Source organism: Phaethon lepturus, unplaced genomic scaffold (genome assembly GCF_000687285.1).
Source record: "Phaethon lepturus isolate BGI_N335 unplaced genomic scaffold, ASM68728v1 scaffold307, whole genome shotgun sequence".
Lineage (NCBI taxonomy): Eukaryota > Metazoa > Chordata > Aves > Phaethontiformes > Phaethontidae > Phaethon > Phaethon lepturus.
In genome coordinates, this window is record NW_010550895.1 from 80,987 (window position 1) to 100,083 (window position 19,097).

At 35.9% G+C, this 19,097-nt stretch overlaps 1 protein-coding gene across 1 annotated transcript in view; it reads left to right on the forward strand.

The window, feature by feature from the left end:
- The window catches only part of STXBP5 (syntaxin binding protein 5 (tomosyn)), a 79,714-nt gene extending 62,690 nt beyond the window's left edge, over nucleotides 1-17,024 (forward strand). The window contains exons 19-25 of the mRNA XM_010290667.1: nucleotides 3,625-3,675; nucleotides 7,878-8,117; nucleotides 9,544-9,913; nucleotides 12,524-12,689; nucleotides 13,501-13,612; nucleotides 15,790-16,010; nucleotides 16,710-17,024. Of these exons, the coding sequence (XP_010288969.1) occupies nucleotides 3,625-3,675; nucleotides 7,878-8,117; nucleotides 9,544-9,913; nucleotides 12,524-12,689; nucleotides 13,501-13,612; nucleotides 15,790-16,010; nucleotides 16,710-16,751 (1,202 nt within the window). The 3' untranslated portion in view covers nucleotides 16,752-17,024. The remainder of the gene's footprint in view (nucleotides 1-3,624; nucleotides 3,676-7,877; nucleotides 8,118-9,543; nucleotides 9,914-12,523; nucleotides 12,690-13,500; nucleotides 13,613-15,789; nucleotides 16,011-16,709) is intronic.
- Nucleotides 17,025-19,097: the final 2,073 nt, after the last annotated feature.

Here is a 19,097-nt window from a genome sequence, read left to right on the forward strand (position 1 = left end):
AGTGTACACCTAAATTTTTCAAACAGTGCTAAAGTCTTTGACTGTTAATGCTGGTTTTATTGGAATAAAAAAAAATCTTAAGATGCTCATAATTAGTTCTTATTTGCCCTAATACCAAAGTAAGACTGTTTCATCCAATATCCTTTTAATACTTTGGATATATAAAGTACAACTTTCTTACAATCTCTTGTAAAATGGTTTTATTATTCTTATATCAAATTTAGAGATTTCGTAATTGATAATCTATTTCACTGAACTGTCACCAGTACAATATTCAATTCTTTAAGCATCTTGAAATCAGTAACGTAAGTCTAACTTCTGTGTAGTTGTCAGATGAATAATTTGTGAACTTTAGTATGTCTAGCAAACTCTAAGCTGCTTAGTTACTTCTCGTGAAATACTAAATTAAATAGGCTTTATGTAGACTGTTCTCTTGTCTGTCAAAACACTAAGACACTTGTCTCCTTTATAATCTTTAGAATTTTTTTAAAGAGTTTAGACTGTTTTCTTAAATAAGGAATGGGTAAGAAATCACTCGATAGCTTTCAACCTGATGTTGTATACATTATCAGCTCATGATAACCCATTGCAACCAAAATGTGACTATTACTTTTAAGCCACAGCTTCCTATTGATAGTTCAGTCTTGTCTCAGTCTTCAGGTGTTCTTCATTGAATTTGTTTAGCCTGCTATGCTGAAATACAACACACTATGCCAAGGTAACCTTTCATATTTTAACGCCCAGCCCCTCAAGCCTGACCTATGAGAAATCTCCAAGAATCCTGAATGTTGGTTTTGGACAGTTCTCTAATAACATACTTTTATATGATATTAATTACATGTATTAGCAAAAGAAAGACGGTCTGTGTACCTGTGTGTTACTCTAGGTTTTCTATGTTAGGGAAGTATTGAATGTAGGTCTAAACACAAGCAAAATACTCATTGTTGCCTTGAGGAGCAGTGTGCGAGGAGGAGCAAAACAGCTCCCCGCTCTCTTGTCTCCTTGTCTCCCACTAGCTGCAGAAGGGTAGTCTTGGCTGTAAATGCACCACCACCACCAAGAGAGGTATTAAACTCTGACATGACAGCTACTGCTTGAGGTCAGCCACACCCAGGAGGATCGGTCACTGTCACCTTTTCCCTGTTGTACAACTGGAGTAAAAAGCCTGACATTGAGCGCTGCCTCTGTAAATCTCCCTCCTATCTTTTCCATTTTCGGATTTCTCTTGTGTGTTGTAGAAGTTGTCTGGCTACTTTTTCATCTGCGGCATAGCGAAACTTGTATTTTCCAAAACTATTGTAAACCATAAGCCGGATATGAATACAGACAGGGCAGGAGGGTTTTTTTATGCTAGGTAATGTTAGCTTAAAACAGCTTATCTGGAGTAATATTGCTATTTTCTTATTGCATCTGTAGGCACTTTTTTCTTTAAACACAAGGTGGTGCTACTGCTATTTCAATAGGTTCTTGTTTCCGGTTTACATTTGAAGTGGTGTGGTTGTTGACACAATGAATATTTTGAAATGGGTTTTTTGCATAGCACATTAGTTCACGATTTTTAGCAATGGCATCCTTTTTAGCAATTCACGTATCCCCATGTCCTATTAATGAGGCATAGTTTAGTGTTTGTAGAAAATTATGTCTGATAAATTTGTTTTACCTTATCAACCTAGTCCACACAGCTGGCCTTTCACTAAGGAGCAAAGGCTAAAACTGTGGATTGACTCTTAAAATCCAACACACTTGCCTGTACTCATTATTACCTGCTATATTACCTGTTACCTTTTTTGCCAGTTTTTTCCAAGTTGTTGAAATTGTGTCTTAAACACTTGTATTTGAAAAGCCAAAAGTGACTTCTCTGTTCTTCAAAGTGACTAAATTAACTAATCATTGCTGAGAGTCACACCTGGAAAAGCTGTGAAAGGCCAAAAATAACTCAGATAATTTTCTGTGTGCATACTTGAGCTTTTGTTTAGTATCTCAGCTTTTATGATTTATATGTCTAACACAGAAAACAAGTCTTACGATGAGGAACACCCATCTTGTAATTCACAATTCCAGATGAGGTTATATGATCTCTCTTCAAGCTGATGTTAAGTTCAAGCTGACAGCAAAAAGATGGGCTCCTGGTTTTCTGTCTGTATAGCTGAGCTCTGATCTGAAACAGGAGTTGATCTTGTTGAAAACTTTGCGGAAACTTCATTTAGATGAGTTTGGGCCTCCCCATTAAGCCGGGCAAATGCCAGTGCAAGGATGAGGGTAGAAGACATGTAGTCAGACTGCCCTTTTTGGTTTCAGCCTGCACTTAAGTTAGTGACTAGCATTTCAGTCTGAGAGTAAGTCACTTCAATTTAATCTGAGTAGGACATACTTTGTAACACTGACACATGAAGGAAATTAGAAGCTTATTTCTGGAGTCTTATTCTCAAATTTTTATAATGTATGACAGGAATAAAACTGTTCAGCTATTCAGGTAACTAGCATTTGCAATATTGATGAGCATAATTGATGATACAATGAAGTATTTCACTTTTTGAAGGAGTGGAAGTAACTTTAAATCACATGCTGTTCTTCACGGTATGTAGAAAATGAAATTATTTCTGTTAAAACGGTAATTAGAATGAGTTAACTCCATTTTTAGCTGAGAGAAGCAGCAAGATTCAGGCTGCTTTATGACTGGTATCCATTACACGGTACTTCTAGAATTATGAGGCTGTTCTCAACATCTACTTTAGGTAGAGAAGTATTACCCTTACAAGACAGTGAAGAATTAAATGATACATCAAAATTCAAGCACGTGTCTGGAAAATAAATTCAGAGCCTAGCCCTGGTCTAGTAGTTAAGCTACACCGAAATTATTCCTTCTCCAGTAATTGCTGAAAGATGGAAGAGGGATGTATGGCTACTAGTTTTATAGTGACTTGTATTATAGCAACATTTGTTAGTATTGATTTCCATTCCTGTCAAGAGAACTTTCCAAATCAGGGATGAGTTCAAGTGCTATTTCTTGCTTCAGCAATATTATAAAAATTATACTATCTTTAGTTTGACAATATTGCAAATGTTTGTATGCTGCTGATTTTATAATTATTCTCTGTAATGTCTTCATTCTTCTAAGGTTGCAGATTGCAGCTCAGATTACTAGCTTTTTACACATGTGCATTAATGTTTTAGCATGATTAAAAGTTCATCTTTTCTGTATTTTAAATATCTCAGGTTTGAACAGGAAGTAGGGCAGAAGAAGGGATGGGATGTTAACTTTCTGTAAACTTCAGTGCACATTCTCGTAATAGCCAAGAGTCTGTGTTCTGTCCTCTTACCTGAGGAGACAAAACTTGAGGTTGAGCCAAAAGAAAATTCATCCAATCCATCAAGTTCTGCCTGAAGCCTGAGGAGTAATGAAGCTTGGCAAAAGTCACAAAATGCTCTATTTAGGGGTTTTGGTATCTTCCATGCTTTACTTTGCACCCCTCCCTTGTGGAAGTGAGGCTCTGCTTTAGTAGAAATCCTGTTAAGTACTGCAATTAATGTAATAAACAATGATATATTAAATATTGGGAAAGAATAAAGGCCAGCAGAATCATGTTTATTCTTTTTAAAAAAAAGATATACTTCACTTTTCAGCAAAGATGTCCAGGAAGCTAAGTTTGCCAACTGAGTTAAAGCCTGATTTAGGTAAGTTTACATAGTTGATTTTATTGTTACTACAACTGCTTTAGAGAATGTGAGTACATTAAAGTAACAGTCCTAAATTATGTAAACTATCATGACTTTGTTGCATTTATCTGAAGTGTAGAACTGAAATTTTAATTCCACTCTTTTTGGGGGCACTCAGGCACAAAATGTCATTGCTGTCATCATAAGGTAAGCCTGCAAATCTTGTACATGGCTTATCACACTTGTCATAATTTTTAGGCATCTGTCACTCACTTTATCAGTAGTGCCGTGATAGCAAAAGCATGAATGTAAGGAAAATTGTTGCCTGTTTAGAACCATCTGATACATTTTAAATTGAAAAATGAAATATCTTAAGAATAACAGAATATGTTGAGGTCTACTCAACAAATAGTTGGACATAGTTTTACGAATGTTAATTGTCTTGTGACCACTCTCTCTAAATGAAAATAATATACAGCTGTTTGGATGGATGACCAGTCTGGGAATTTAATTTTTCTTGAAAAACCATAGTACCTTTTTATATAAGAAACAGTTCAGTTGTGAAGGCTGTAGTACTAAATGCATATAATGCATAACTACAACAGCATCCAAATGGGTAGATTTATTATTTTTTTAGTACTTTGACTGCCAGCTTGTAGATCAGATCCAGCTCCCCTGCCTTGTTCTTTAAAGATGATGGGGGACAGCTGTAGACCTACAGCAGTAGATGCAGCCTGGATGTGAAATCTGCTTTCTGCCTGCCACAGCCTGCTCCCCCTCCTGCAGCAGAATTGCTACCACAGCCCTGCAAAAGACAGACCAGGATCAAACTGGCAGCTGCGGAACCGTGTGTTTGACAACTGCTGCTATTGGCAAGGAAAGAGTCCATGGCACTGGGATATCCTGAAACTGAGCTGGACCACCCTGATTTACAATTTACGATTACAGCTTGCTCCACTCAGAAATGTGAAGTTGGAAGGAACCCTCAGAGATCCTTTAATCCATTGCTATGGCAAGGATCCAGAAGTCTGACAATTTAACCTCTCATCTATTCATGACACTCCAATAAATAAGTTTTTAGAAAAATCCCAGAAAGAAAGTTCAATGTTTTAGAGTGTTAGACACATTTCCTGTTATTTAATCACTCTTCCTTGCTCCCTTATTAACTGTTTCTTGTCCTTTCCACAATGAACAGGGATAACAAGTGTTCCCTATCTTTTTGTTAGCCATCTTTTATGCTGTTGAAAGCTGTCATCATATCACTAACCTTAATTTTTGCAGATTTTTTTTTTTTTACAAAATTCAGTTCCTTCTCCTTTTTAGGAGATGCTGTATAAGTCTAGAGTAGCTTCTGTTAATCTCCTCCAGACTTGGAATTCTTCCTCATCTTTCTAAAACTCTTGTGCACAGAACTAGAGGGATTTAACTGTGGCCTTGTTGGCATGAAAGAGCAGAAAAATTTTATTTGTCTTTTCAATCTTTCTTACTATGTTTACTAATAATTTAGGGATTACTTCAGTTTAGGGTGAATTATCATACTTTTGCAAACTGAAACACATTTGTACTTAAATATTATCCAATTCGTTTTAATTCTACTGTTGTTTTACTCTCAGTTCTTTGATACAAATAAGTACTTAGAAATGTTTGGGTTTTTTTAATGAAGGCTGGAGAGAAGACAATGCTGACATTCTTTCAGTATTTTCTGATCCTGAAAGTTACAGCATTTCCTACATCATTTTAATATTTGTTGTTCTTTCTACTGAAATAATGGGAAATTTTTTTGTCATCTCGCTTTTGGTATGCTCACATATATTTTGGTATGCTCATAAAATAGTTTGTACCTTCTGAATTGTAATAGTCTTTGACTGGTTTTGCTTGGCTTTGCACGTGTGTGGCTATCTGCACTTCAGTGCCTCATTTTGTTCTGTGTAAAATTCTTCTAGGTTTTCAGGTCTGTAAATAACTTCCTTAGGCGATTATAATCGGTTTTTTATTTTACTTCTATCCTTTCTCCTAGCAGGATAGCTTTTGCATAGTGTTCTTGAAAGATTGTCAGCTTGCTTGTATCTTTTTGTGGCCAGATCTACTGGCTCTAGGAGACAGCTGAACTGCCTTTCTCCCATGTTCGTTATCCTTATCATTTTCTCTCCTTTCTTTCCATGGCTTCTTGAAACTTACTCTTCCATGATCTTGTTCTTTCAAATTACTTTTCTGTCTTTAGATCTTTAACCTACCCCTTTTCCTCCATAAATAGCCAAAACAAAATCTAAAGTGTGTGCTTCTGTATTTATTCTCCATTTTCTAAAACAGAAGTTATCTTGAACATACTCTAGTCCGCATTATACCATTGCTTTTCAATGTTGTAATCCAGATGATTAAGGTACCATTGTCATAGTTGCTCAAAAGAGCCTCAACTTTTCATTCTTCTGATGAAGTGTTGTGTAGTCGGTCATCACACTGTGGTTCCTTCCTCTTCATCTGAAACTAATCCATTAAGAAACCATAGATTCTTCCTTGAATTCAGGATAAATAATATGCACTAAAGCAGTTAAAAGTCTTTACCATCAGTTTGCTCTTCTGAACGAGTTTTCTGCTGTCCACAATGCCCGAATTGTCTGGCAAGTTAATTTCTATGGGGTTTTTCATGTCCATTCCAATGCTTCTGGAATTTGTTACACATGCTCTTCACGTATTCAACCAGTTGCAATTCAACAAATGCACATTTAATTTTATGCCTATTGCAATTAATGTATGATTATATTCAGACTGATTAATCCATGTTAGAGTTGAAAAAACATTAAGCTGGTAAATACTCAAGCCTGAAGAAACAAACACTGTAAGAGGTTGTGGTCATTAGAAGTGTAAAAACAAATAATTGTTTTCATTGTTTTACTCTGGATTTGATTTTTTTAAAATATGAAAACTTAGGGTGTCAACATCTGATGAGTAGTTGACCTAGTTTCTTTCTATAATCCATGTTTTATATTTGACTTAGCTAAAATTTGGCAGGACAATAATTTTTCTATCCTTGTTGGAATGAGACAAATATCTCCTGAGAAGATTCACTGTTTGTATTGAGTAGATGTCTGTATTTACTCGGTTGAAATCTAAAATCCACTTTGTATGCTTTTCAAATGCATGTTATGTGTTCTTTGTAGAAAGTTTTGCAATAATTCAATGAAATTAGCATAGTGATAGTTGCCGGAGGTATGTGGTTAAATGTTGCTCTTTAGCTCTTAATCTTGCTTTAAAGATGCCAATTGCATCTATACCCTACCCAAAGACCCAAAACAATAACTTTGTAATACCTTTTTAAAGTCGTGATAAAAATTGCATCAAACTTTCACCTGTAAGGATTGTCTTGAGCTAAAATTTTGGAATGATGAGTTAAAGTAAAGCATTAATTTGTGAATGCACAGGTAAACTTGAACATGCTGGTGTGTTAAGTTCTGCCACAAGTACAGACAGCGCACAGCTAGAATGGGGCAGCATGTTTACTGGTTTGAGTTTTTGTCAATATTAGAATTCATTCTGTGTTGCAAGAACCTTATTTGCTAAGCAGTGAGCAAGATGTCCTGAAAAGTTTTATTACCATTTCTGGCACTACGCTACTCAAAATGGAAATCTTCAGCTTTGCATACCAGTGCCAGGTGGCATTTGGTAGCATTTGATGTTTCTCTTACTAAAAGTTTGGGTGTGTGTAAATAGCCTGTTAGACCTCCTCCATACAGTTTCCTAAAATGGGATAATATTATTGTGAGTCATTTCAGGTTACATGTTATGCTGTCTGGATGTCACTGCAGTTCTTAAAGTAAAATAGTTGCATCTTCTTAAGATTATTAAACTGTGTTCCGTGGAAGCCAATGTCTTTTAATCTGATCAATGAACTAATTGGCAGAGAGGTTTGTAATTCATTTTTTTTAAAGGAGTCCTGTTTGACTTATTCTCTGTCCCAAGAAGACAAAAGTATGCATAACAGTTTTTCATGACAGTTACCTAACGGCAACCTCTGCAAAAAAGATTGGGCGCTTTGTTCAGGATATGGTGTCGAAAACTGGGCTGAAAGGAAATATGACTGAGGAAGAATACAGGAGTAGTAATCAATAGAATGGTAGTTAGTATATACTTCATGCTAAAGAACAAAAAAAAAAAAATTGGAATTCTCTTAATCCCTGCATTTTGCCATTCTTTTTTTTTAATTCATACTGATTTATTTTCAGATGTCAAAGACAACTCTTTCAGTCGCTCCCGGAGTTCTAGTGTAACTAGCATTGATAAAGAGTCACGTGAGGCAATTTCAGCTCTTCATTTTTGTGAGACTTTCACAAGAAAGGCTGACACATCACCTTCCCCATGCCTGTGGGTTGGGACCACGCTGGGTACAGTGCTTGTCATTGTACTGAACTTACCCCCAGGAGGAGAGCAAAGACTTCTTCAGCCAGTAATTGTTTCTCCTAGTGGTATGTACAAAGCAGACAGGCTAAAGTGTACTTTGGTAAAGTATTGTTGTCATTCTTCATATTTTTAATGAAACTATTTTTCTCAATTATGGGTTAATTAAAAAAAAGTAATACTCCATTAATCTGATTACTGAGGTTAACTATCTAGATTGGTTACTTCTTTACCAGAGTTTAAGTTGAAAATATCATATTATATAAAAATACCGCTTTAATGTATACTTGCTGAGAAAAGCATGTTTGCTAACCTTAATGTAGTACCTGGCAATTGTTAGACACAGATAGCAGAAGAGTATTTCAAATGCTCAATTTATTTTTTTCAGTCATGAGTTTGGAAACTTTAAGTTTTCCTGCATCATGAAAATGGAATACAAATTAAAGGTTCTATACAGAACAACTAGCTTTAAATATTAGTGATAAAATATTCCTTTGGATTGCTGTGAGAGGTCTTGTAGCTTGTTTTTCTGATCCACAGCAACTGATTTTGTTGCAATTATGTATTAATGGTATGCTGAATATGTTTTTAGGCATACATTCGGCTTTCCTGCTACCACCGTCTTGTGCAGAACGTGCTGCTCTGTTCCACTTCGCTCACACAGATGGTATCAGGACATGCAAATTGCAATGCTATTTGATTGAAATAGTGATTAGGAATAATGTAATCTCTAGACCATATATGTGATTTGTGCTTATCGAGTCTGGTATTGGCAGCAGGATTCAGATTTGGTAATATTCGATTGTAAATGCTAGGCTGCAGACTAGACAGTACGTTTAATCACTGGATCTGCAGCATAATCCTTAAAAGATACTGCCATGTGTATGATTTTTGTGTACTTAGCAGATGTTCATGCTTTTATTTATGTGTCAATAAATATAAGTAAAATAAGAAATTTATTTGCTGGAGACATACAGTAGCTTAATTGTATCGGGCCTACAGAGACAGTGATTTAAACAGCAGGGAGGGGAAACTTTTCCTCTTTCATTTTATGCTGGAGAAGTGGATTCAAGCGTGAACTGCAGTGGCAAAAAAACCCACATGTTCCTTGCTTCTGAACCTGTCTGTGTTGAAGAAAAAGGAGGTGCTCACCTTTGAGTAATAACATTTATTGTTGGTATTAAGCATACTGTGTACTCCTTGGGAGGGTATGAAATGAGTTGCATTTGTGACACCGAACTTGAATACAAATGTGCATTCCAGCTTGTCTCTCCTAATAAATTTATATGGTTTAACATTTTCTTGAATACATATGTGCTTTATTGGTTTAGATAAATGTCCAAAGGCTTTGGTATGTCTGTTTTGCTACAGAGGCAAGCCTAAGTTCTTGTTTTCTTTTCATTGTGCTAACTACTTAAAGGAATATTTTGTAGCTTGAAAGACAATTTAATGGAACTGTTTTAGAAATATGCTCAACTTCTTTTTTTTCCCTAGGAACCATCCTGAGGCTAAAAGGGGCAATCTTAAGAATGGCTTTTCTGGATACCACAGGATCTTTGGTCCCACCGGCACATGAACCCTGGAGAGAACACAATGTTCCTGAAGATAAAGATGAAAAAGATAAATCAAAAAAGCGGCGACCTGTTTCAGTGTCCCCTTCTTCCTCTCAGGAAATCAGTGAAAACCAATATGCAGTGATATGTTCAGAAAAGCAAGCAAAAGTTATCTCGCTGCCATCCCAGAACTGTATTTATAAGCAAAACATAACAGAGACTTCTTTTGTTCTTCGTGGAGACATAGTGTCGTTGAGTAATAGTATCTGCCTTGCATGTTTCTGTGCCAATGGACATATTATGACTTTTAGGTAAGACCTGTTTGATAGTAACTTAAATATAAAAAGAAAAACATAATCTTCTGCTAGATAAAAAGTTTCCATTTCCATAAGAATATGAATTAAAAAAAAATGTACATTCATTCATTGTTGATGAACTTCTTACACTTGGGCCTGGATAATTTTGATTACGCATGCCTATTAGTTATGCCTTTAACCCATGAAAAAGCTCAAGCTACCCCGATTCAACAAATAGTTCCAAACGTGTGATGTTGGTCCGTGAGTTGATGAAGTTTGTCTCAAAGGTGAATTTACTCCCTGATGGAGAAAACTGTGTTGAGTCAGGCCTTCAGCTGGTACCTTACCACAGCTCTGCCTATTTTTGTGCAGCTCTTTGCATCACGCTCCTGCCTCAAGCTTACCATTTTGTTTAGCTTGCTCATGTCTTAAAGGCCTTAAACTCAGACTATAAAGGCAAGATTAATTGCTAGCAGTTGTAGTATAGAAATAAGTCATCTAAAGTGGTTTAAGTTATGAGTTTAAATGTGTAAAAGTGTTTGAATGTACTTACATGTCACGTGTGTAATTTTAACATGTCCTTTTTCTTGAACATTTCCAAATGCTATTTTATTCTGAATGTGTTTATATACCTATATCATTGCATCTATATTTTAGTCATGGCTAATGCTGAGATACATATGGAACATGGCATTATAAAATTGTGCCACTAAAATTCCTAAAAGGTTATTTTTAAAGTTGCGAAGACAGGCTCTCAGCTTGGGCAGTTCTCTAAAAAGATACCCTTCAGGAGGTTGTGAGGAACAAAACTAAAGCTGATGCATACTACAATTAAAAACTAAGTTTTGATTGTTAAGTCTGTTAACTCCATCGATGTATATCCCAACATATATTTTAAACTTCTCTACAAAATGCTGCTTACCTTGCAGGGCAAGCACTGTTGTTTTCCCCTGATTAAAACTGAACTTAATAATGTTCAGGTATATATTGAAACAAATCCTGTTTTCCTAAGGATTCATTTTGTTTTCTAATGAACTTTGCATAGAGGTAGGTGCTAAATTATAAAGATTGAATTGTTACATTTTGTAGGGAAGTTGAATTCCCAAGGATTAACTCCATTTCATAAACATGAATTGCTGCTGGGAAGTGGATTTAACGTCTGTAAATTTGTCAGTATTATATCATACCCAAGAAGCCCAGTATTTACCTACTGATATAAATTTAGATAGGACTTAACGATTCTGTAACAGATTAGTTTGATACTATGAAAATGCTCTCATGAATGTCATGCTTGTTCTATCTGATCTAATGTTTTTGTCTTTTGTCTTGAAGCTGTGAGGATCTTTTATGCTTCCATCGGTCTGAAGCAAAGCACTTCCCTGTTACTAACTCACTCTTAGGAATAGTCTTATTTTAGATACGTGCACGGCAGAAGTGTCATTTCTGGGTGATGTGCTTACAAGAGAAGATTTGCTTTTTATTTCTTACCTGTAGAATTTGCCTCCAAAGTCATGTTACTAGTTCTCCTTCCTTTTGTTTGTCATAGATGAAGTCTTCTGCTAAGAGATAATCCACAATCTGTAAAATGCAAACTTAACATTCAGAAATCTCAGTATCATACAAAAAAAAAACCAACCCAACACAAACCTGGGGGGGAAAAAAACCCCACACTTATTGTGTTGCAGTTACTACCACTTTCTTTTTCATCGCTTTTGGCTCTCTTTGCCCCTTGACTTGCTTTTTTAGTTTCTAGAAATAATAATCTTATGCAGATGGTATTTGCAGTGGAAGCTGCTTAATGTATTGTTGGTGCATTTGCAGCTAACATCTTGTGTAAATTATGTTTTCTACAATAATTTCACAGGTGAAGTTTTTGACACAGTGGTTTATTTTTGGTTCTATTTATCAAGATGTCAGGTATTCAGTCACTTCTTACTTGCATTTATTACTACTTTGAGGGAGAGGAATGTTTGGTAGCAAGAGCATTGTTACAGTCTGATTGTGCTGCATCTGTTCTTCAGTAGCTTGATGCAGTAAGTACTGCAGTTACATGTGCAGAATCAGAAAATACAAGGTAAGCAAACTTTGCTCTAAGAGGACTTCCTCTTAAATATGCAGTCAAGGCAAAAAAGGTGGACGTAATTCATAAGATTGAGGCTACTGAACTGTTTTGCTTTGAAAGCACACCTCTACAAGTTTCTAAGTTTTCTTGAGGAGAAATCTTTTAGACTTGTATTTTTGGTCAAGGAAAAATTCTTCACCTGAGAGAAGAGGCAGGATGTTTAATTGTAAACCTTTGGTTAGATACATATCAAAATACTTCGTTAGTAATTACAGAATAATGCATTAAGTGTATCTGTGATTTACATGCTCAGTGTCATTTAAATGATACTTTTAAACACATCTGTGATACAGGTGTCTAAATTTCACTTTGGAGGTGCTACCTTGAAAAATCTCTCATGTTTTGAGATTTTGTAATTTCATTCAATGATACCCTGTTTATGTGGTACTTTTTGCAGATGGTGAAGAGAAAAATAAGGTATTGCAGTTTAAAAATTAGCTATTTGATTAATAATAGACAATCCTGCTACATTTAATGGTGTTTTTTTCATTCTTTTTCTTAAGTTTGCCAAGTTTAAGGCCATTGTTGGATGTATATTACCTGCCACTCACCAATATGCGAATAGCCAGAACATTCTGCTTCACCAATAATGGACAAGCACTCTATCTCGTCTCGCCAACTGAAATACAGAGGCTCACCTACAGTCAAGAAACATGTGAAAATCTTCAGGTAATGAATTAAAAAAATAATTACTATTTTCTTAGATATACTCTGAGGTTCTTGGCTTCTAGATTCACAATACTTAGAGTAATTAAGTTTGTAATAAAGCTGAGCATTTTGGCTTTCATGCTTTGTTTTTCTCACTGTAGAGTCTGATTCAGGGTGAATAACTTCTACTCTTAAATTTTACTGTTTCATCCATCCTCTTGTATTTGAAACAGTTTCTCAATTTCCTTTTTGATCGATAGGAAATTCCTTGTTTAGCATGTGTAGTTAACAAAACTCCCTTGTTCAATTCATGTTGATTGGACGCACATGCTGACATAAGGAGGGAATGCTAACTCAGGATACTTGAAGGAAGCTATTATGTTTCAGGGATATTAGCAGCTTGAAAAGATTCTCAGTCATGCTTCAGCTTGGAAGTTGTATAGAATACTGAAATAGCAGAGATGCAGGCTTTAAGGTCTACTTTGGTACCACGAATGGATATGAGTATTTGTAGATACAGTTTCAACAGAACAAAATCAGGAGTGTTGCCCAAGTTGTTGAAGGGAAAATGCAGCTTAACTTGAACCCATTTCTTTGCTACTGAATTTCATGAGCTATAAGCTTACAACTATCAAAACAGAAGGTTTGGACAGATTTCTTAATATGTGGGGTTTTTTTATTTCCTAAGTTGCCTTGCAAAGGCAGATGCCTATTAAAGCATATTCATTTTGAAATTCAAATCCACAAAATAAGCCCTTTAAAGTGAAAGAAGTGAAATTCCATTGATTTGTGTGTGAAATAATGTATGCCTTGTTGTCTCTTCATTGCAAAGGAAATGTTGGGTGAGCTCTTCACTCCTGTAGAAACACCAGAAGCACCGAACAGGGGGTTCTTTAAAGGCCTATTTGGAGGTGGGGCTCAGTCACTTGACAGAGAAGAACTCTGTAAGTTTGTAGTATTTGTTATTTTTCTTGTATTTCTACCTAAGGAAGCCAGTGGTCCTTGAGAAATGTGTTATCTGCATTAATAGAACATTACATTTGGAAAGAAGAAAGTAAAAAAGGGAATGACATACTTTTTCATAGCTTTTGTGTTGTACAACTTACCAGCAAGATCAGCAAAGTTTGGTACTGTTTTCTCACAGGCTCCTTTACCTCACTTAGGAGTATATTATAAAATAAGAAGTGGGACAACTGATCTGACTTTTCATCTTTATGAAGTGTATAGTACTGACTAATTTTCATAATGCTGTTAAACTGAAAGGAGCTGGTTCTGGAGGGCATTATTGTGGACAGTAAGAAAATGAAAACTTCATTCTACTTCAGTTCCCTTGCTAGATTCTTTTTCCTCATTCAACTTGTGCAGAGATGCCTTAGGAATGAGAGCAAGGACAGAACTGTATGATAGCTCAATTCAGTCCTCTGTTTATAGCACAGTAAATTTCAGATTTGGCAAAGTTTTTATTGCTTTATCATTTTCTCATTGTTTTTTGATTACAGCTTTTTACTGTGGTGGCAGGCAGCATTTTAATATATTTAAGGAAAATAATTTCCATTTATTCACATATTTGCTAGATGAAACACCATATTATGCAGCTTTATTTGTAAGAACAGTTTCCTTTCTAACATGAAACGTAGCTGTTAAAACAGACAAGGCTCCCTGGCAATCCTTTCTTTTTTATTGGTTCTTCTGATCTGTCCAGTAAAAATTAAATTACCCTTTACTACTTGTGCTTGTGCATTTTGAACAAATATCAAATATTTAGAGGTCACTTTCTGTGTTAAAAATGCCATTTGTATTTATATGTGTAATACTTTGAAAGGTTGGTCAAGTATTCTATTAGAGAAATTTGTGTGCACAAGTTATGTGTTTAATTAGTATGACTGGGACAGGGGAAAACTGCTTTTTCACAGCAACAGAAAAGCACTCTTGTAACTTTAGAAGCTATTTCTTTACATCATTTCAAGTCTTCACTATCAAGTTTTGGCTCTGATTGCCAGAAGGAAGATAGTATTGAATGGGAGAAAAAAGCCTAATGAATTGTAGCCTGAAAGTGAATTCAGTGACAATTCAAAAGACATCTGAAAATGTCTTTAAAATAGTCACATTTAACATGATCTGCAGAATCTGCAATAAGTGAAATTATTTCCTTTTTTATTCTTGGGAATTCACAGAAAGATGTTTTTAGTGTTAGTTGAAATCTAAATCGTTCTTACTAGAAGCATAAAATCAAATCAGAAAATCTTGAAATACTGCAACAAAACTCGTTAAATAAGTTAATGTTATTTTTCCTAGACGTGAAAAAAAGAAAATATTTAAACCATCATTTCATTATTTAAAAAAAAAAAATTATTTGGTTTGATTTCAGCATCCAAAAATGTTTTGGCCTTCACTTAGCGTATACAATTCAGCATGAGATAGACATGTCTATTAAGTGTCTAGGCTGAACTAGGTGGCTGATGCCCCATTATGAACAAAGGAGATGTAGTCAGTGCAGTCACTGGAGTCTAGAGAGTTGTTTAGGATGAGCTGATTTGTTCTTACAGCTGTACTGCCTTTTCATGACTTACATTACTCTTTTTTTTTTACAAGATTTTTTACAGTAATGAGAGCATAGGCACCTAATCTTCAAGTATCTGCGTCTAAAACTGAACTTCCATCAAAGGAAACTTTTGCTGGTGGAGTCATACTGGCTGGCTACACCAGCAAAGCACTTCCAGAACTGTTTTCAAAATTCTCTTGCTTTGTCTGCTGAACTCCCAACAATTTCCCTGTTAAGTAAGCTATACTGTTAAAAACCACTTCACCAGCACATTTCTGTTGATGGCTGTGATGCCAGCACTCAACAAGTGTTTTAATTTCACACTTAAGCTGTAAAAAGTTTATAATTTCATAACCTGCCTGGAAGCTTGGAAATATGTTGGAAAAATCTCAATTTTATCAAATAGTAACATCTAGTAGCATTGAGTAGTGAGTATTGTTTATAGTCGTACCTATGATTAGGTGTTTGGTGTCCATGCAAAGCAATGACACCTCCTTATAAACTAGTTGCATTGGTATTTGTGGAATAATGATAGAACACCTTACTATTCTGTTTTTTCTGCTTTGCAAATGCCTTCAGTTGGAGAGTCAGCATCTGGGAAGGCATCAAGGAGTCTTGCCCAGCATATTCCAGGGCCTGGGGGTATTGAAGGTGTCAAAGGAGCAGCATCTGGTGTAGTTGGTGAACTAGCACGAGCCCGGCTGGCACTAGATGAAAGAGGACAGAAACTTGGAGAACTGGAAGAAAAAACTGCAGCTATGCTTTATAGTGCTGATTCTTTCTCTAAACACGCTCATGAGGTGAGTCTGCATGTTAAACTGAACATTAAACTGATTTTCTATCAAATAAATGCAAGTTTATAAGTAACTGACTTCTGCAAAGGCATGTTTGAGATATCTAGATGGAATCCAGTATCATTGATAAAGGACACTTCAATAATCAATCATTAGTCCTAATAATTAAGTACTAATGTAAAGAGCTTTGTCTTGTGGCATATTGGCCTAGAGCATACCCTCTGAGTGGCATATAGGCTTCCAAAAGTGCAGCTTCTTTCCCATTACTTAAAGAATTTGTCACTGAATTAGATAAGAAGAGCAGTGCTCTGTGTGAGATTCCTGTGGTTCTTAAGAAAGATCCAATTGTTGTATGCAAACCCCGTAAGTCCAAGTTAACTTTTTTCCTTGGTAACTACATGGGCTGGCTGTTCTCTTCCATGCTCATGCATATCTCTTTCCATCCCCTAAATTCCTGTGCAACCTTCCATTCTCCCAAGAATGTTTTTTTTTCTGTCTGAGGCCAGGTCATCAGCAGTGATGCTACCATTACAAAATGCATCATGCGAAACCCTCACTGTTCAGCAATGTTGTTGCAGTTTTGACAAGCCTTACTAAAGTCCCTCTTTCTCATGCTGATTTCTAGGCATATAATTTGTTTCTATCATTGTACTTTTTTGGCACATTATAGAAACAGTAATTAGAAATTGTTTCTTGTTTTTTTAGATGATGCTGAAGTACAAAGACAAGAAGTGGTACCAATTCTGATGACACTCATCAATTACAGCTGTTTAATTTTGTTCTGATGAAAAAAATCTTGGTTTTTCATTAATTTTGGCAGGACCATTGAAATTTAAAGGAGTATTCACCATTGGATACTGTTGTTTCCTAGCACAAATCACACACTGTTTTACCTCAGTCGTGGCTTTAACTGAGGAGCTTTATATTTAAAAGAAACACACAAAAAAACCCCCAAACGTGAGTGTTTCTTAGCTGTTGGTTAGCTGAGAGTTGGAACAGAGAAGGTAACTAGAACATGTGCAAAAGAGGGTAAAGGGAAAACGTAGTGTGAGATGGGCAGGGGCAATGCAGGGTCAATCCTGTGTTAATATTTCATATGCCGAAAGTTTTTGTGCTACTGCGATTTCTGCCAGTGTTATACACTCCTGTGAGGAGAGGCAATAAATCAGGGGTCCCAGAGCTGGAGCAAAGTTGTTTGTCTTGCTGGACTGTAGCTGACTTACACTTACCCTCTCTAGGACTCACTGTATTCACCATTATTGAAGAAGAATTAAAGTTTTCTGTTGCTTCTTCCATTGGAAAAGCTGGAAGCTTGCAAGATTTCTTCTTGAAAATTGTATACATAGTTGATGTGTGCATAGTCTTTTCTTGGACCCCTAATCTAATATTCTTGTATTCACATCATATTCTGTGACGTGCAAAACAAGAGAATACACAATTTTTGCATTAAAAAAGTCGAGTGAATAATATGACTGGAATGTGTCATGCTGTGAGTTTTCATTTGTGTTAAGGCCATGCAATGTGAAATGTGGTAGCATCTTCATTGTGGTAAGAATATTTCAACTTCTGTTCAGTTAGATACTATTTTTTGCCAAAAGTAGTTATTGGTTCAGTTTGTATAACATTCAGAATTGGCTGTGGGTTCCATTCATGCTGTGATCTTTTATAAATGCTTAACAGCCACTAATTAAAATAGCTGCAATTAATTTTGCTCAAAACTTAAGTTCTAGATGCCCCTTTAGTCCTTTACTGTGAAATCAGATAATCTTGGACTCAGGTTTTCAAACAGTTTTACACTCCGTGGAGGTGCTGATGCATGAATAATGGCAAGCATCGAATATTTAATAATTGTCAGTATATTGTTTAGCAAATTTCAAAATCCTGCTAGTAGAGCTATTTTACAAATGCCTATTTCAGCCCCACCCACTACTAAAGGCAGTTGGCCTAAAGTTTGGATTTAGTCTCTAAAGCAGTGTTTTCAGTGTGGGCAGTGGTAAGTGTCCACTAAAACTTTAGGAATTGGTGAAATGATGTTCAGTTTGGGTGAGGTAAATAATATAGCTGGGTTAAATGGTTAATGGCTGCTGCACTAAAGCTTTAACAGTGGGAATGACTGGAGCTCTTTATAAAAGAGAGGATTCCTTAAAATAAATGTTTGCTTTCAGAAATTTATTTTGACTTTTTTCCTCAAAGCAGGAATAGTTACTGTCTGGGGTTTTTTAATAAAAGGCAGTACTTAGAAGCTGCTAGGTCCGCACTGTTTGAAATAAATCATTTGGGTTTGCTTCTTCAAGCATCACATTCTGTGTGTTTTTTTTTCACACACTTTCTGAATGTTCCCAAAGCAAAACCGTGGTTATATATGTATTGTAAAGTGATGTTACAGGTACATGGATAAGGAAACCTTCCGAAACATTTAAGGACCATCAGTAACTTCAATATTTTGCAGCCTTTAATTCACTTTTCAAATGAAAGGCAAATATGTTTGGGCTTTGTAGCACAGACTGATGAATTTTCTTATTTTGCATATGGTAACATTTAATTAAAAAAGACAAGTGAATTCTGTTGCCAGTATGAGGGCATGCCTGTTCAAAGAACTTGACAGATGAGAGCATGACAATTTGAACAAGCAGCCTGATTTCTTGATGGCACTGTCCCATACCTACTGAGGCCATGTTAACTCCAGTTACTTAACTCAGCTTGCCATGCAATTTTTGCCTCGGCATGTTAATTTCTTTAGTGTCTAATTAATGCATACAAACAAATACCATTTTGTTAAAAATCCAGGTAGAAGAAAACTAGATAAATTGCTGCCCGTACCACTTCCAAAAATAAAACACCCTAGCTGACACTTGTCCCCTTCCTTATCTCACATTTATAAATTGAGATGACTATTATTTGACCTGGTGAAGATGAACTATATTTCAGAGCAACAGAATCCTGGAAAGTTATTCTGGTCAGGCTCTGGGGGAGAGGATGGCCAAAGTACTCTTCAGCAAATCGTGGTATCGGTTCAATAGAAGATGACCTTGGCTTGAAAGGGAAGCGTACTTAACTTTCCCATCAAGAAACATTTGACAACCACCAGCAAGC